At 41.3% G+C, this 15,928-nt stretch overlaps 1 protein-coding gene across 4 annotated transcripts in view; it reads left to right on the top strand.

The window, feature by feature from the left end:
• Positions 1 to 15,928, top strand: part of MCC (MCC regulator of WNT signaling pathway) — a 224,358-nt gene that overhangs the window by 43,792 nt on the left and 164,638 nt on the right. Inside the window, exon 1 of one of the 4 annotated variants that reach the window (XM_054809548.1) lies at positions 14,384 to 14,993. The exons of the other annotated variants lie outside the window; for them this stretch is intronic. Coding sequence (XP_054665523.1) covers positions 14,937 to 14,993 — 57 coding nt within the window. The 5' untranslated portion in view covers positions 14,384 to 14,936. Of the gene's footprint in view, positions 1 to 14,383; positions 14,994 to 15,928 lie in introns of those variants that run through there. 4 annotated transcript variants of the gene reach the window in all.

Genomic DNA, 15,928 nt, shown 5'->3' with positions numbered 1-15,928 from the left:
ATGTCTGTGTGCTTACTGTTAGTTTCTATTGCCTTAATTCAGTGTTGTTTTAAGATGAATGTATTTGTTGTCACAAGTAGCTACATTTACGTAAGTAAAACCAGTTGTGATTGTTTCATTTGCCATGACGATATGATCTCATACCTCTGTTCTTTTAGCTGTAACTCTGGTTTGCTGAGAAATTCTCTGCACCAAGATCTTACGTTTTTAAAATGTGGCCCCAAATATGCTGATATATGGGGGTTTTTAACTATCTAGTCCCTGGACTGGCATGAACCAGGTTCCTTTGATCTCTGATTTTTCTTTGCAAAGACAGTGCAGCTGTACTGGAAGCTCTTTGAATACACCTTCCTTGCCAGAGCTCTTTTGGTTGAAAACATTTAGAAAGACTTGATGAGGCTATGGTTGACTTGCAGAGGGGAAGAGTACAGCTATTTTTTTGAGAATAGAGTGTGGTAGGATTTCTTTATGACCACTTGCTTCTAGAAGCCCATGTTGCTATTTCATCCTCAAAGCAGGCGTGCAAATGCCACAGATGTGGTCGTTCTTACCAACTCAGAGGGAAGGGCATATTTACACAGTTGCCAGCATTGCTTCCTGCAGCATCTCATTCGGGCCAACAGCTAAGCAGGCACAATCCTGCTTTATCTTGTGCAGGCTCTCAGTGCAAGATGCATGTGTCTAGGTAGGAGGGCATTGGTGCAGATTGCTCCACCTGCCAAATCTGTACTTACTTCTCATCTTAAGGGGAGCTGATTTTGGAATGTCTCCTTCAGGAACAAAACAGAAGACTAATGCAACAAGATTCTTAATGCATCTTCTTGTAACTACTCTAGTATATGCTGTTCCTCAGCTATTCCTGTCTGATTTGCATGTGTGTGTACCTCATTTGGAAGTACTAAAGACTTTGTTGAGCTTGGGAACGGATCATCTCTATAGTGCATCTGTGTGACAGGGTATGCTTTCTGTACAGCGGAATTAAGGTGACTAAACAGAATTTAGTTCTGACTGTGGACTCTGTGCCAAATGCAGATATAATCTCTGTTATGTATACAACCCAACCCAGAAGTTTATAAAGTACAAAGGCATACTGGAAGATCTATAGCAAAGCAATATGTAGTGGTATTAGCATTAGTTTCTCAGCATGATCACTAACAGATGAGAACTTAATGTCTTTGTCTTAGGAAATGTCATGTTCTCTGAAAATATTCTTACTGTGACACCTCTTTGTTAGTCAGACTCAGAGAATGTTTGCATTGCTAATTTTTCCTCCTTAAGAACATTGACCTGCAAGTTATGACAGACAGAACCATTGTTTTGAGAAAGCTATTCTTTTTAGTTGGCTTAGTTTGTACTGAGTGATAATATTCCTAAAGTCACTATTACATTTTTCAGGGACAGGTGGCTTTTCCTTTCCCATGTAGATGATCTGCTCTATAATCAGGCAAACCTAACTTGGTGTGGCCTATTTATATGAATAGCTTTTGGATATAAAAGAGCACACTTAATATTATCACTGTGTTTATATTGTCAGACTGTATTGCAGCTGGTTCTGGACAACTGCTTGATACAGCATTAATGGGCTGTTTCATCCTGAGTCACAATAACCATTTGCGTGCTCTGCGATGCATATAGATGTAAGTTAAGTGATGCGCATGTAAATTCTGTACTGCTGTCATGTTCTTGAGCATATAATGATTTCTTGCAATGCCTTAATGCTATAAAATGTGCTCAGTACTTTACCAAGACAATATGAGAGAAATGCTTGGGATTTTGCGTATATAAGCATGTGGCATTCCATGATGAAATTCAAAATGCTGAATTTAATCTCTTTGTCCAGCCCATTCTCCAGCTCTTCAGACCATTTGACAATACATCAATTATTCTGTTACTTCTTACCTTACCTCCCAGTTTGGCTGTAAAACAGCCAACTAATAGTTCTAGTGTCCTTTGCTATGTGATTAGCAGGGGATGTGCCTGTGTAACTAACAGTCTTTCCTTACAAAGACTGATATGATCAGATTATCTGCTGGTAACAGATGTCTGCTTGTCCAACTTGTGTATATAAGTTTTTATTTGGCACAAGTCACTGTAATGTTAGAGTGTTTAGAGAGTAAAAATTATACTGCTTGAAACTCCCATCCCACTCACCCTCCCAAAAAGCTGTAAATCTCTTGTATGTACTGTAATGTTTTAAGCTACATTTTTGGCTCATTTTAACTAAGCTAGTAAATGTAGATTTTAAAACTGGCTCCTTAAAAACAGGAAGGGTTGTCTGATTGCCAAAGAAAGCAAAAATACTTTTGTAGGAGATTGGGAAAAAATGGCTTCATGGAGATTTGTGGTAGTCTAGATATACTCTTTACAATCTAAAATATGAACCACTTTCTCTTTTTCATTGTGTTGGGTTTGCGTGGCAAGGTTTTGGTAGCGGGGGGGCTACAGGGGTGGCTTCTGTGAGAAGCTGCTAGAAGCTCCCCCTGTGTCTGACAGAGCCAATGCCAGGCGGCTCTAAGACGGGCCTGCCGCTGGCCAAGGCCAAGCCAATCAGCGCCTCTGTGATAACATATTTAAGAAGGAAAACAAAACAGTTAGAGAGAGCTTTTGCAGCCGGAGAGAGGAGTGAGAAGATGTAAGAAACTCTGCAGACACCAAGGTCGGTGAAGATGGAGGGGGAGGAGGTGCTCCAGGCGCCGGAGCAGAGATCCCCTTGCAGCCCGTGGTGAAGGCCATGGTGAAGCAGGCTGTCCCCCTGCAGCCCACGGAGGAAGGATGAGGGGGTGTAGAGATTCCACCTGCAGCCCATGGAGGACCCCACGCTGGAGCAGGTGGAGGCACCTGAAGGAGGCTGCAGCCCGTGGGAAGCCCACGCTGGAGCAAGTTCCTGGCCGGACCAGTGGACCCGTGCAGAGGGGAGCCCACGCCAGGGCAGGTTTGCTGGCAGGACTTGTGACCCCGTGGGGGACCCCGCGCTGGAGCAGTTTGCTCCTGAAGGTCTGCACCCCGTGAGAGGGACTCCATGCTGGAGCAGGGGAACGATGAGAGGAGTCCTCCCCCTGAGGATGAAGAAGTGGCAGCAACACCATGAGATGAACTGACCGCAACCCCCATTCCCCGTCCCCCTGTGCCACTGAGGGGGGGAAGGTTGAAGCTGGGAGTGAAGTCGAGCCCGGGAAGATGGGAGGGGTGGGGGGAGGTGTTTTAAGATTTGATTTTATTTTCTCATTCCTCTACTCTGTTTTACCTAGTAATAAATTAGATGAATTCCCTCTCTAAGTTCGGTCTGTTTCGCTCGTGACAACAATTAGTGAGTGATCTCTCCCTGTCCTTATCTCGACCTACAAGCGTTTCGTTATACTTTTTCTCCCCTGTTTAGTGAATGAGAGGAGTGATAGAGTGGCTCTGGTGGGCACCTGGCCTCCAGCCAGGGTCAACCCACCACATTCATTTATAGCCATTAGCTGTAAATTAAATGAGTTTTATTGAAATCAGACAGGTATTTCTTTTGGGAAATGATCTCTTAAGGGAAAATATCAAGAATGTTTGAATACAGAACTGTACTATGAAAGGTAATTCCATGGTTGGTACAATTCCATTGTAGGCTACTTCTGTTTGGTGTCCCTGTTAATGAAAACCTACTGTAAAGTGTCTCATTTAATTTCTAAAGCTTTTATGTTTTTATAGCTCAGTAATATTGGTATGTCCTTTTCTGGCAAAGTCTGCCCCTTTTTCTTCTCCCCCTGCCTCTCCAAATCTTCCTTGTTTTTAAATTAAGCTTGTTTATTCCTTGGTTTGGGAAGACTATGCTCCTTCATCTTCCCCACCACTTCCCTTATAGACAGGGAAATGTGGTCCCAAAGCATCAGGTATCCCGTGGTCTCAGGGCATATCTTTTTGGATGGGAGAGAGTAATGCCTTTCCAGTTCTTCTGCATGAAGCTAGTAAGGATAAAAAACACTTTGATTCTGTATATTTCAAGGAATTTATTCAGTGCTATAGCCACTGTGTAGGATATGTCAGAATTCAGTTACTTGTGCACAGATTCATTTTTCCCAAGTTATTTTGTTGGGCACTCTGTTTTGTATTTGGGAACCAGTGCATACTGTTACAGTAAACCTCAGGAGCTGGGTCCTTTCCTCTCCCCTTGCAGCCATTTGTTTTCCATGTTTTACGTACAACTTGTATTACAATTTTTTTTATGCCAATAAAAGCTATTACTGTAAAAGTGTAGCCCGATGATTCCTTCAGCTGGAACCCTAGTAGGTAGGAAGACTTGAAGAAGGTTCTAATGGCATGGACAGCAGAACTTACTCTTTATAAAAGATGTGTGCCCAAGATAACCTTGCCTTTTGTGCCTTTGCTTCCAAACTAGGCATTGTTTCCATTCTGCCAAGCTAAAAATAGAATCCAAGAATTCCATTAAAGCAAGAACTGATTATTGAAATATAGATTCAGGAGGTTTGGCTTTTCAGAAAGCAAGCACAAAGGCAGTTTTGCCTCTCAGACATTTTTTATGTTTGGGGATGTGGGAAGCTGTTTGCTGTTTGTCTTTGATATCAAGCCAGCATTGTAATGGAGTTTGTTTGTCTGAAGCAGGCATCAGGTGTAATAGGATTATGTGTTGTGTTTATACAGTCCTGGCTTCCATAGCCCTCTAATAGCACTAACTTACTCGTTTTTCTCTTATAAGTTAAAATGGACATTATGGATTAGGTCTACCAGGACTCATCTCTTTTATATGAAGTGTAGTTTTTCTGTCTTTTGAACTTATTGGATCATAACAGACGTAGGGGTGAGTAAAAGGCAAATCATAAACAGTCTTGAAAATTCCATTCAGTAGCATATTGACATAATTTCTTTATAGCCCCTTTTTAACAACTCCATGCTGAGGTTCTTTTGTTGGGTTGCTGTTTTTTTTTTTTTAAGTCTGTTACTATTTCCATCTGCAGACAATCACAGTAAAACGTGATGGGTGTCAGCACAGGGCACATTTGTGCAGGCAGCCTTTCAATAGATCCCTTTGACTGAAGCTTTTAATTGGATCTTTCACGTGAGAGTTGAACAATATCTCTTAGAAGCATGTAACAGAGGTGAAGTGCACAGAGTGATGGGTTTTGACCCAGCTCTGTGGTTGTAATTGGATGATGGGAACTGGCGTGTGGCAATTGGGTGCTATAGAAAAGGAGGCTCTTAATAGGTGTGTGTAAGTAGGTGTTTGAAGGTCTACGGATGAAATTTCAAAATTTCTAATTTAACTTAGTTGCGAGGACTTTTTATCTGTCCCTCCATCACTGCTTAGAAACTGTCTTTATCCATCCCATTTTGTTTGCTGTAGTTGAGAGCACTCTGGCTCCAGTGCAGATGTTCAGATCTTGTTAGTTTTCCAGACTTCTTTTTTTTCCCCAGTTGTCTGAAATGAAGAGCAATTCACCTGGTACATTGGGCCAGCACCACTGCACACAGCTATACAGAATATACTGTTAATATTGTTACTTTGCTTGGCAGTGGTAAGTGTAGCCTGAGGCCCAGGATTAGTCTGTTGAAGCAACATTAACCTTCCTGGATTCTGATGTGCCAGAAAGATTACCATATAGCTCTTGTTGCAGGTCTTCTGTCTTACCAGCTTTTCTGCCTGTTCTCTGAGTGTGAACTATTGACCTGTCATAGTTGCAGTTGTCCGTGCTGAGCTTCTGTGAGTACTTGTTTATTAAAAATATGAGAAGACTTATTCCCTCTCCCCTTCTACCCCCCCTCCCATACTAAACCTTTATGTTTTGGTTACATGATATATAGGAGTTTTGATAATAAAGTGGACATTTTAACCGCAGTGCACAGTTTAAAAATGGACTCTTAAGTGCTTTTGCAGTTCAGTGCTAGTTCAGTTATAATGGAGTAATCAACTGTTATCCTGCCAACCAAGCGAGACAAGGCAGGGTTTCCATAGAAGCCTGTTAGTGCCGTGGTTAAATTCATCAAGATGTTCCTGTTCTCTGGAATTGTTTCTCTGTCAGGCCTGCGACATAGACCTGAGGCAGTGCAGGATGCTGCAACTGTTCAAACTCTCTTTATGTTCTGGGTTTTTTTATAAATGAATATATGGTTGTCAGCACAGCTGTTTTGAGCAACTATTTTGATGCCAGCACAGAGAAAATGGGAGGTGAGTACTTCTGCACATGCGCTTTCTTGCACTTACTGTTTCTACTTTTTGTGAAGAACTGTTTCAGCATGATTGCTTCGTTTTAGGCTAGAAAACCACATTATTACTTCTCAGCTGGGAGACAGATTATGGTAATCGCTATGTTGCAGTGTATTGGTAAACTCCACTTTTCATCATGGTAGGAAGCAATCAAAGTAAACTTTGAACTTCAGGAAGGTCAGTGTCTGTTCTGTGAAGAGTTCATAATGAAATAAGAACCCTACTGATGTACCCAAGTGAGGTTTGTGCCTTTAAGCTAAATACCCATCTCTAATTTCCTATACTGAGTTTTGTATTACTTTACCTACTTGAAGCTGTAATTTTAGGGAAGTGACTGGAGAAAAGAAATCTTTCTACCCTATGAATTTTTAAAGAGATTGTAAGTGCATATTATTGGTTGAATCTAATTTTTACATTAATATTGATTGTCTGGTATACATTATAGAAAAGGAGGGAAAAGTCTTTGTCTCTGTAGCACCTATAGGGGTGCCAGGTGTTTCTTTATAATGATGAAATGTCTTGTACCAGGATTCTAAATTGTAAAGACAGAACAAACAAGACTTTTTTTTTTTTGAGAGATGTGTTTGTTTATTTGCTTTGGTTCAGTTGGTTGATAGACCCTTATCTGAGAGTAAACACTATAAATATTTAGCAAGTCATTTCTAAACTTAATAAAGGACTGTCCAGATGGGGCCTGAAAGTAAGGAAGACTTTAGCTTTGTAATCATGTTTCATGAACCTGAAGTGGCTTGAGGAAAGTATAAACAGGTCTTGGCTTGTAGAACCAAACAGACCATACAAGAAAGTCAGAGATACCATAAATGCTGAAGCAGGGTTGTTCACTGTCCCTCCCGATGGAAAATGAAACTGACAGATATGAAGGCTGAACTAGAAATGAATGAGGCAGAGGGAAGGAAGTCTTGAAGATTATGATGAGAAACTTAAATATAGGAAGATGTGTTGGAAAAAACTCACTGGAAAGGTTTAAAAGGTACGTGGCGTAACAGAAGGGCAAAAAACTGAATTTTGTAGACCAGATGGGGGGGTTAGAACAGAGAATTTGGATTTTATGTTTAGCTATCCAGGGAGAGAAAAAAACAACACCACAGACCCTTAGAAAAATAAATAAATGCTCATATTTACGGGATAATAAATAGTTAGGGTGTTAAAAAGTGATCTGTAGATTGTCTTGCTGATCTTCATGAGCAGCCACTAAAGTATGTAGCCAAGTAAGATAGCAAGTAAAATAAACTTCAGTTGAGGGCTGTAGGAATTCAGTTACAATAATCTTAAATTTGTTGATACTAAAATAGATCCGGTTGAAGACTAGGGAGTTTGATGCATCTGAGGCTTATATATAATCATTTCAGCTCACATCATTGTTGAATTCTTATAATTTCTGCCAAAATGAAAGCTCCCCAAGCCCCATAAGTGCTCAGTGAAGTTGATGCTTGTGGTGGGTTGACCCTGGCTGGAGGCCGGGTACCCACCAGAGCCGCTCTATCACTCCCCTCATTCACTAGACAGGGGAGAAAAAGTATAACGAAAAGCTTATGGTTAAAGATAAGGACAGGGAGAGATCACTCACTAATTATCATCACGAGCGAAACAGACCGAACTTAGAGAGGGAATTCATCTAATTTATTACTAGGTAAAACAGAGTCGAGGAATGAGAAATAAAACCAAAATAAAACCAAATCTTAAAACACCTCCCCCCACCCCTCCCATCTTCCTGGGCTCAACTTCACTCCCAGCTTCAACCTCCTCCCCCCTCAGTGGCACAGAGGGACGGGTTACAGAAGTTCATCACACGTTGTTTCTTCATCCTCAGGGGGAGGACTCTTCTCATTGTTCCCCTGCTCCAACATGGAGTCCCTCTCACGGAAGACAGTCCTTCATGAACTTCTCCAACGTGAGTCCTTCCCACAGGCTACAGTCCTTCATGAACTGCTCCAGCGTGGGTCCCCCACGGGAATCACAAGTCCTGCCAGCAAACCTGCCCTGGCGTGGGCTCCTCTCTCCGCGGGTCCACAGGTCCTGCCAGGAGCTTGCTCCAGCGTGGGCTTCCCACGGGCCACAGCCTCCTTCAGGTGCCTCCACCTGCTCCGGCGTGGGGTCCTCCACGGGCTGCAGGTGGAATCTCTACACCCCCTCATCCTTCCTCCGTGGGCTGCAGGGGGACAGCCTGCTTCACCATGGTCTTCACCACGGGCTGCAGGGGGATCTCTGCTCCGGTGCCTGGAGCTCCTCTTCCCCCTCCTTCTGCACTGACCTTGGTGTCTGCAGAGTTTCTTACATCTTCTCACTCCTCTCTCCGGCTGCAAAAGCTCTCTCTAACTGTTTTTTTTCCTTCTTAAATATGTTATCACAGAGGCGCTGATGGGCTTGGCCTTGGCCAGCAGCGGGTCCATCTTGGAGCTGGCTGGCATTGGCTCTATGAGACACAGGGGGAGCTTCTAGCAGCTTCTCACAGAAGCCACCCCCGTAGCCCTCCCCGCTACCAGAACCTGGCCACGCAAACCCAATACAATGCTCTTGTTATTTAAATGCTCATGCCAGCCGAAAAGTCTTGTAGAGCTCTAAGCAGTGATTTGTCAGACATTTGCCTTGCATTTGCCGGAATTCATCTGATTGAAAATGTTTCAAGTGGAACATTTCAGTGAATCCAAACTTTCAAATACTTTGTATATACATACGTATGTATGTACATTTATATAGATAAGTGTGTGTACATACATGTATATGAGTGTGTATATATATGGGTATACTTGTTTGTGTAAGTATGTATAGTATATATACAAATATCACACACACTACCTAAACACAAATATGTATGTATATATGTGTGTATATGTGCGTGTGTGTGTGTATATGCATATACACACACACACGTAGTCAGAAAGTATTCATCAGTTCATCTGTTAGACGTTCAGAAGACATCTTGGCCACAGATGGTAAAATGGGTTGCTTGGCTACGTGGGGGGTGAAGCGTCCAAGTACTGCTCTGATGTAAACCAGGAGCCTGGATCCCTCACCATTCTCTGTGTCACTGCGCACTGACGTGGTCACTGGTCCAGATCAGGGAGTTGTGTGTTTGATATGCCAGTGTTAATGGAAGTCTTGTAATTAGGGAAAATAATTATAGACTGACCACACATAGATGTCTTAGAAGAGTTCAAGAGTAAAACAAGAGTGGGCAGCTAATGAATTGGGTTGCTGAATGTTTGCAGAGATGAGATCATGACTGTGGAGTGGGGAACTGAAAATGGGAGTGTATGAAGGACAAGATACAAAACCAAGATAGTTTAGGAGTAAGGAGAGAATATAAGTGAGGAAATCTCACTATCAGGGATTGGGAAAAATAGGAGAGACTTAGCAGGGGAGTCCTGGCAAATCTCTGTCCTGCAAGTGAGAGTTTTTGAAAGAGATTCAGTTCACAAGTTCTGATTAAGTAGAAGACTAGATGTCTTGAAGATATGATTAATCCACAGGCATTTTACTAAGAGTGGTCATATTTTTAGTACAATAACTATGTAAAACCACAAGATGTATCTAGAGAAGTTAAATCAGAACGGCTACCAAGATTGTAGGGACTAGAAGTGAAATGAGTGTATTTATTTTGTGGTTAACAACTGGAGGAATGCATGACTGGACTGAGGGAATGCTGGACAATGAAGGGAAGCTAAGCAGAAGTATGGTGACATGAATTGTACTTCACAGAATGGCCTTATTTGTATTTTTAAGCAAGGAGCAACTGAACAGTGATGATAATTAGGTGGCTGCAACGTGAAAGGAGCATAGAAATTGCTACTTTCTCTCCCTGTTGTCCTCACAGACAAGTCTCTAATGTGAATAACAGGCACACATTAACTCCCTGGTCCTTATGCTGTCCTGACCTGATACTAAGGCTCTGTGGGGTCAGACAGAATCAAAATGAATGTGATGGCTTTGGATGAAATGACAGAAAATGAGAGTGGCTGTTTGACAGGTTGGTGAGTAGCTTCATGGTGTGAAATACTGGAGGATGGAAAAAGGGATCAAATGTGAACTCCCAAGGAGACTGGTCAGGTCAAGGACATGACTTTTTAAGTGGATTAAGTATTTGAGGAAAGGTGAACAGGTGAGAGTAGCTGATTGAAGTGCTATTTGGAAATTACATTATTCTAGACATTTTATCTGTTTTAGACTAATTGAGATGGTGTGATTGAAGGAAAGAAGAGAAGTTTGCTTGTGTTATTTTCAGAGGGAGTGCTTCATTCTTCAGTATAAGATTACTTGCAATTGTTTCAAATGAGTTGGATTTTCTTCTCTCAACCTAGGTGCATAACCTTCGTTAGCATTAATGAGAACAGTTTGCATCAAGAAGAACCTACCATCCCTTTCAGCCTCGCCCTTTTAAATCACACTACATTAGTGCTATTGAATAAAGAATTTTATGGAAACATTATCCAACTACTGTATTAAATTTCTGCTTCCAAGTTTAGCCTTCATGCTAACCTTCTGAGTGCTACTATTTTGTCCATGGAAATTTAGACTTTGGCACTACACTTGTCTATTTTGTGCCAGAGTGAGAACAAAACCATGTTGTACTCAAATTGTGTGTAGTAGATTGCAGTATTTGAAGGTGTAAATTACTTCTGTGTGGGATTGTGCAGCATGCTGCTCTGACTGTAGAGATGATATTGAAACACACAAACATGAACTGAATGCTCAGTAGACTTCAATTAGTGGCATGTCAATTACAGAGCTAATTAAAGAGAACAAACTGAGAATGCCTTGTTTCATACATCCTGGAATTGTGATCAGCTAATCGTGCATGTTGTATGCAGAGGGAAATTGCTTCTCAGAAAGTGGTACACACTACGCTGAAGAATATGTGATACATACATATTTAATAGATAATTGCTGTTATGCTGTAGTTTTTCACTCTGCATCTGTCAAAACAAGGAAGGAACATTCATGTACGGCACTTGTCACACCTGCTCCAATAGCTCTTAAGAAATAGAGTATTGTAATTACTGAGACATAAGGGAGAAACCTTGTAAAATAACTACAGTGCTAATTTTTTCCATATTCTGTGGCAGTTTCGAAAGTAAAGGTGAGAAGAATAAGAAACTTGTATCTTATCCCAGAGGAATCCTTTTACACCAGGTGATAGAGTAAATGATTATTCAGATACAATCAAAAGGTAGACTCCTCAGTAACTCTCAGTTACATGTCAATGATTCTTCTACTACAGTTTAATGAGAGTAAACAAATGGCATAGAATGGCCATAGGATTATTAGATCAACAGTCAGCAAACTGGCCACACTAATGGTTGTTACTGGATAATTCTGAAATTATCTTGGGAAGAATCTGTCAGTGCAAATGCATTTACCTACAAGCAGTATGCATCACGAGTGCTTTCGAGGTACAGAAAGCAGCAATTGATCAGAATCCACTGAGATTGAGTAGAAGCCCAGACCAGTGTCTCTGTCTTGACAGAATGCGTTTGGTGGATGTTGTTTTTGAAAGCCTCAGTGACAGGTTCATCCAGCTTCTTGTTTCCCCCCTTCTTTTTTGTATCGTAGTACACACTGAGGCATCCGCTGAGACCATGTCTTCTTGGGCTAAGAAGTGTATACCTGTAGGCTAAGAGATTCGTCTTCCCATTCCCATCCTGACCCCCTCCCTGACTGTAGAGGCTAAAAAAGAAGAGGGCAAGGGAGCATCACTGTCCTAGGCAAGGAACTGAGTCAGGGAGAGAGAGAATGATCAGTCAGCTGCCAGACAGAGAGGGACGGAGTCCAGCAGGCACCTCTCTCACTGGATCACAGGGTGCTCTCTTCTTTTTCTGGCAAGGCAAAATTGGCACACTTGAGATTTTCCTTTGTTTTCTTTGAAGCCTGCCTTTGGCAAGAGCAACTGAGAAAAATATAGTTTGGCTTCAACAAAGTTCTTAGTACCCTGCTACTGTATTAGATCACTTACATGTATTTTAAAATGGTGAAACTGCCTGGAGATAATTGATCAGGTCTATCTGGGAATTTAATTTTGTGACGCAATGTTTGCATTCTGTTAGTAAACGGACTCAGAGAAATATGACATTTCACAGAGGAACAAGTTCTACATCTTCAGATATTCAGAATGTGTTCTTGATGCTCCTGAGTATTTAAAAATGTGATATAATAGTAGCTGGTTTTGAAGAATGATTACATTTAGTCTTACCTAGCCCTCCACAATAAGTAAATGCCTGCAAAGTTTATGAGGAGTTCAAGCCATAGTGAAACAGGCAGTGCCAATACTTATGTGTTAGTTAGAAGTAACAGTTAATACGGCATTTCCTTTTAAAAAGGAAAACCTTAAAACTTTATTCTTAAGCAATTCTGGTACTCATCCCTGTGTTGGTGAATATGTGATGCATGTGACAGAATTCGACAAAGGTCAGAGCAGATTTTAAGCAGATTATAAGAGGGGATATAAAAGTTGATAGTAGTGATGCGAAATACAAACACTTTGTCACCCTCCCATTTGTGAAGGCATTACCTGGAATAGATAAAAAAAAAATTCAAAATGTACTGTGTCAGCTGCAGGAATTTTTGAACTGAAGTTGTTTTTTTTTCTTACATATGAGAAATGAGGTAAGTCATTATACAGTACCTTTGTTTCTGGGTATAAAATCACGTTTTAACGCACAGGAAATCAGTGCACAAAACTGCTGTGGATATACCGTTCCACGCTGCAGTCTGGAGCACTCTGCATCTTGCTGTCGTTCTCCCCACTGGAGGGGGAAAGTGGGGTTTGCCCAGCGTGGCTCCGTGCTGTTTGCCGTGGCCGAGACCGCAGCGATCTGCCAGCAGAGAGCAGTGCAGCCCCTCCGCCGTGTTTGAGGGGCGCTGGATGGAAGCGTGTGTCGGCAACAAAGCGGGTGAGTGAGGAGGATACACAGAGAGAAGCAGGAAACGTAGAGACAGAAGTGAGTGTTAAAGGTGAGACAGGCAGGATGTTCTCAAGGAGGAAAATAATGAAGATGGAGGAAATGCAAGGTGGGCATGAAAAGAGCAAGGGAACCCCCAAAATAATGACTACTAGAAAGCATACTGGAGAACAGAAAAAATACAGAAAAGAGAAAGGAAAGGCTGGAAAATAGACCTGGAGGATGAAAGCAAAAAGTCTTGTAAAGTGATTGTGGCATTCCCATTACCCCCTGAGCCAGGGGAGGGTTGCAGTTCCTGGTGCTGGCCACGGAGGAAGGACAGAAACCCAGAAAGTGCTACTGCTTTTTAGTATCATAGAGTGAAATGTATGTGTTTATGTGTTCTTGTTCTTAATGCACTTTGTGCATTGTCATTTGGATGATTATTCCTGTGTCTGCATACTGATATTATTCTGTGATTAACAGAAGAGAAAAAAAAAATACCACAAGATGATTTTCAAAATGTTGCTTTTGGAGAGCATTGTTTCCTGTGGAAGTATTTTTGCCAGGGTGCAAGGACTGTGCCACGGCTTGTATAGCATTTATTCCTGTTTGTCTTCCCCCCCTTCCCTCCCCCAACCTTTAATAATACATTGTATCGAGATGATCAGGTAAATTTAAGCAGCAGAGTATGGTATTTCCTGCTTCTAACTCCAAAAGTACCTCATAATCCAGCATCACAAAGTGTGTGGGGACTGTCACTATATTTTAGGGGATGGAGGGAAGAGGAAAGGAGGTTGTCAGTTCTTGCAGTGGGTGCAGCATGTCCACAAATCCAGATTATTAAACATTTTTCTGGATTACTAGTTAAATGTTGAAAGCAAATACTTTTTTCTCCCCGTCTTCCAGTAGCATCTCCCCAAAGTCTTTGTAAAATGTCAGGGTGTTACGTAAAATCTGCAGCTTTCTAATGGTACTTTTGGGCTTACTGTGACCTTTTGAAATCATTACAACGCCCACCCCCTAAGGCCCCCCAACTTTCCTTACTTAATTGCACATGGGAATAGGGAAATAGGAATCCAATTTATTGTTATCCAGGTGGCATTTCCTGTTACTTAGCTTTATAGTTTTGTGTATATCAATTAGTATGCAGAAAGCTGGAAAGATGCCTGTAATTCCAAAATGAACTCTCTGTAGCTCTCTCCCTCCCACTTGCACTCTCCTTTTAGTACCGCCCCTTCCATGCACCCTTTAGCCAGCAGCAAGACAGCTGTGTTTGATCATAAACCACTTAAACTCCAGGCTCACTGGCAGGGGAAACTTTAGCGTGAAGTGCAGCATTGGTCTGTCTCAGGGAGGGAAGCTTTCTTCTCTCTTCCCTTCTCCCTCCCCGAAGACTGTAGCAGCACTCTCCTTTTAATTTATCTATGAACTTGCATGAAGCTCAAGAAATTTTTCTGAGTACATTAAGCGGCATTGGGAGATGCCCTTAAACAGAGTAGTGGAAAAGAGCAACGTAGAACAGCAGAGATGAAGCACGACTTGCAGATGGACTAAGACAGCCCTGGGATCCTGGCAAGCAGTTCCTTCCCTGCATTCTCTAAGCACTTCACAGTACTAACAAGTCTCTCACAGCAATGGATTGTCTGTGAAGTCAAAACCAGTTTGACTCTCTTAGAAGATCTTGCACCATTAATTTAAACTATCAGAGTGGGGTAAAAATGGCTGTCTAGAGTAAAATGTGTAAGACGTAAAAATTTTGAAGAAGAAAGTATTGAATCAGTTGAACAACGCTTCGAAGCATTAAAATCTGCAGAAATCATCAAGCCCTGAGAAGTCTAATCATGAATTCTGGAGTTGCTATGAAATATGGAAATGACTCTCCTGCAGAGCTGAGTGAGGTAAGCAATTTCAGTGCCCTTCTTTATGCTTTAAAAAGAAACGCTCCCCTTTTGGGCTTTCAGTCTGCAAGCAATGCAATTAAAAATTAATAGAATGTGTATCTTGCTATAACTTGCTGTGCCAGTCAGGAAATGACCTGAACTTTTTTTCTGCTTTACTCTGAATAAGTGGTGAAAAGCAAATGATGGTAACCATCTAGAGACATTTTTCCTGTTGCCCTGCAGCAGAGATTCCCTTGCCTCCCAAGAGCTGTGTTTATACCCAACGTTCATCTTTGCAGTAGGTGAAATGTGGTGATCTCAGTTGAGATTAAGCAGATGGTGACTAATTTAGGAGGGAAGTGGGGTGAGTGGAAGATGAGAAATATTTATTGGTTAGACAACAACATTGGCAAAAGTTGTGTTTGCCTGTATTTAGCCAAGGTGATGATGTTTCTTTAGGTTAGATGAATTAAGTTATTTTTCTTCCTTGCCTAAAAGAAAAAAAAAAAAAGCCATGGGAAACTTTTTGCTTTTCCATTGGAAACCGTAGTAAGCTATTATTTCTTATACTAGTGGGTTTGTCTGGGTTTTTTTATAATATGATTGTGTGTGTGTTTTTAATAAATTTGAAATTAAAGCCATATCAGATGTTATGCAAAGGCTTAATAAAGATTTTAGAAGTGGCATATTTTGGCAGTTACTGAAATGTCTTAGATATGTCATCCTTATGGGCTTTACTGAGAACTGCTAATTTAGTTATACTATGAAATCCCAAGCATTTGATTAAGGTCATTTTGTAGAAAATTGAATCTGCAGTCTGTATTGTCCCAGTTTAACTGAAATGCTTCTCTTTCCTTTTTGCCCATTTCTTTGACACACTTTTTATCGTAACATATCCTTTGTTTACTTTATATGTTTGTTCTTTTAGGAATATTAGGTAGCATATGCTTGGC

Source organism: Grus americana, chromosome Z (assembly GCF_028858705.1).
Source record: "Grus americana isolate bGruAme1 chromosome Z, bGruAme1.mat, whole genome shotgun sequence".
NCBI lineage: Eukaryota > Metazoa > Chordata > Aves > Gruiformes > Gruidae > Grus > Grus americana.
This window is presented reverse-complemented; position numbering and strand designations above follow the sequence as displayed.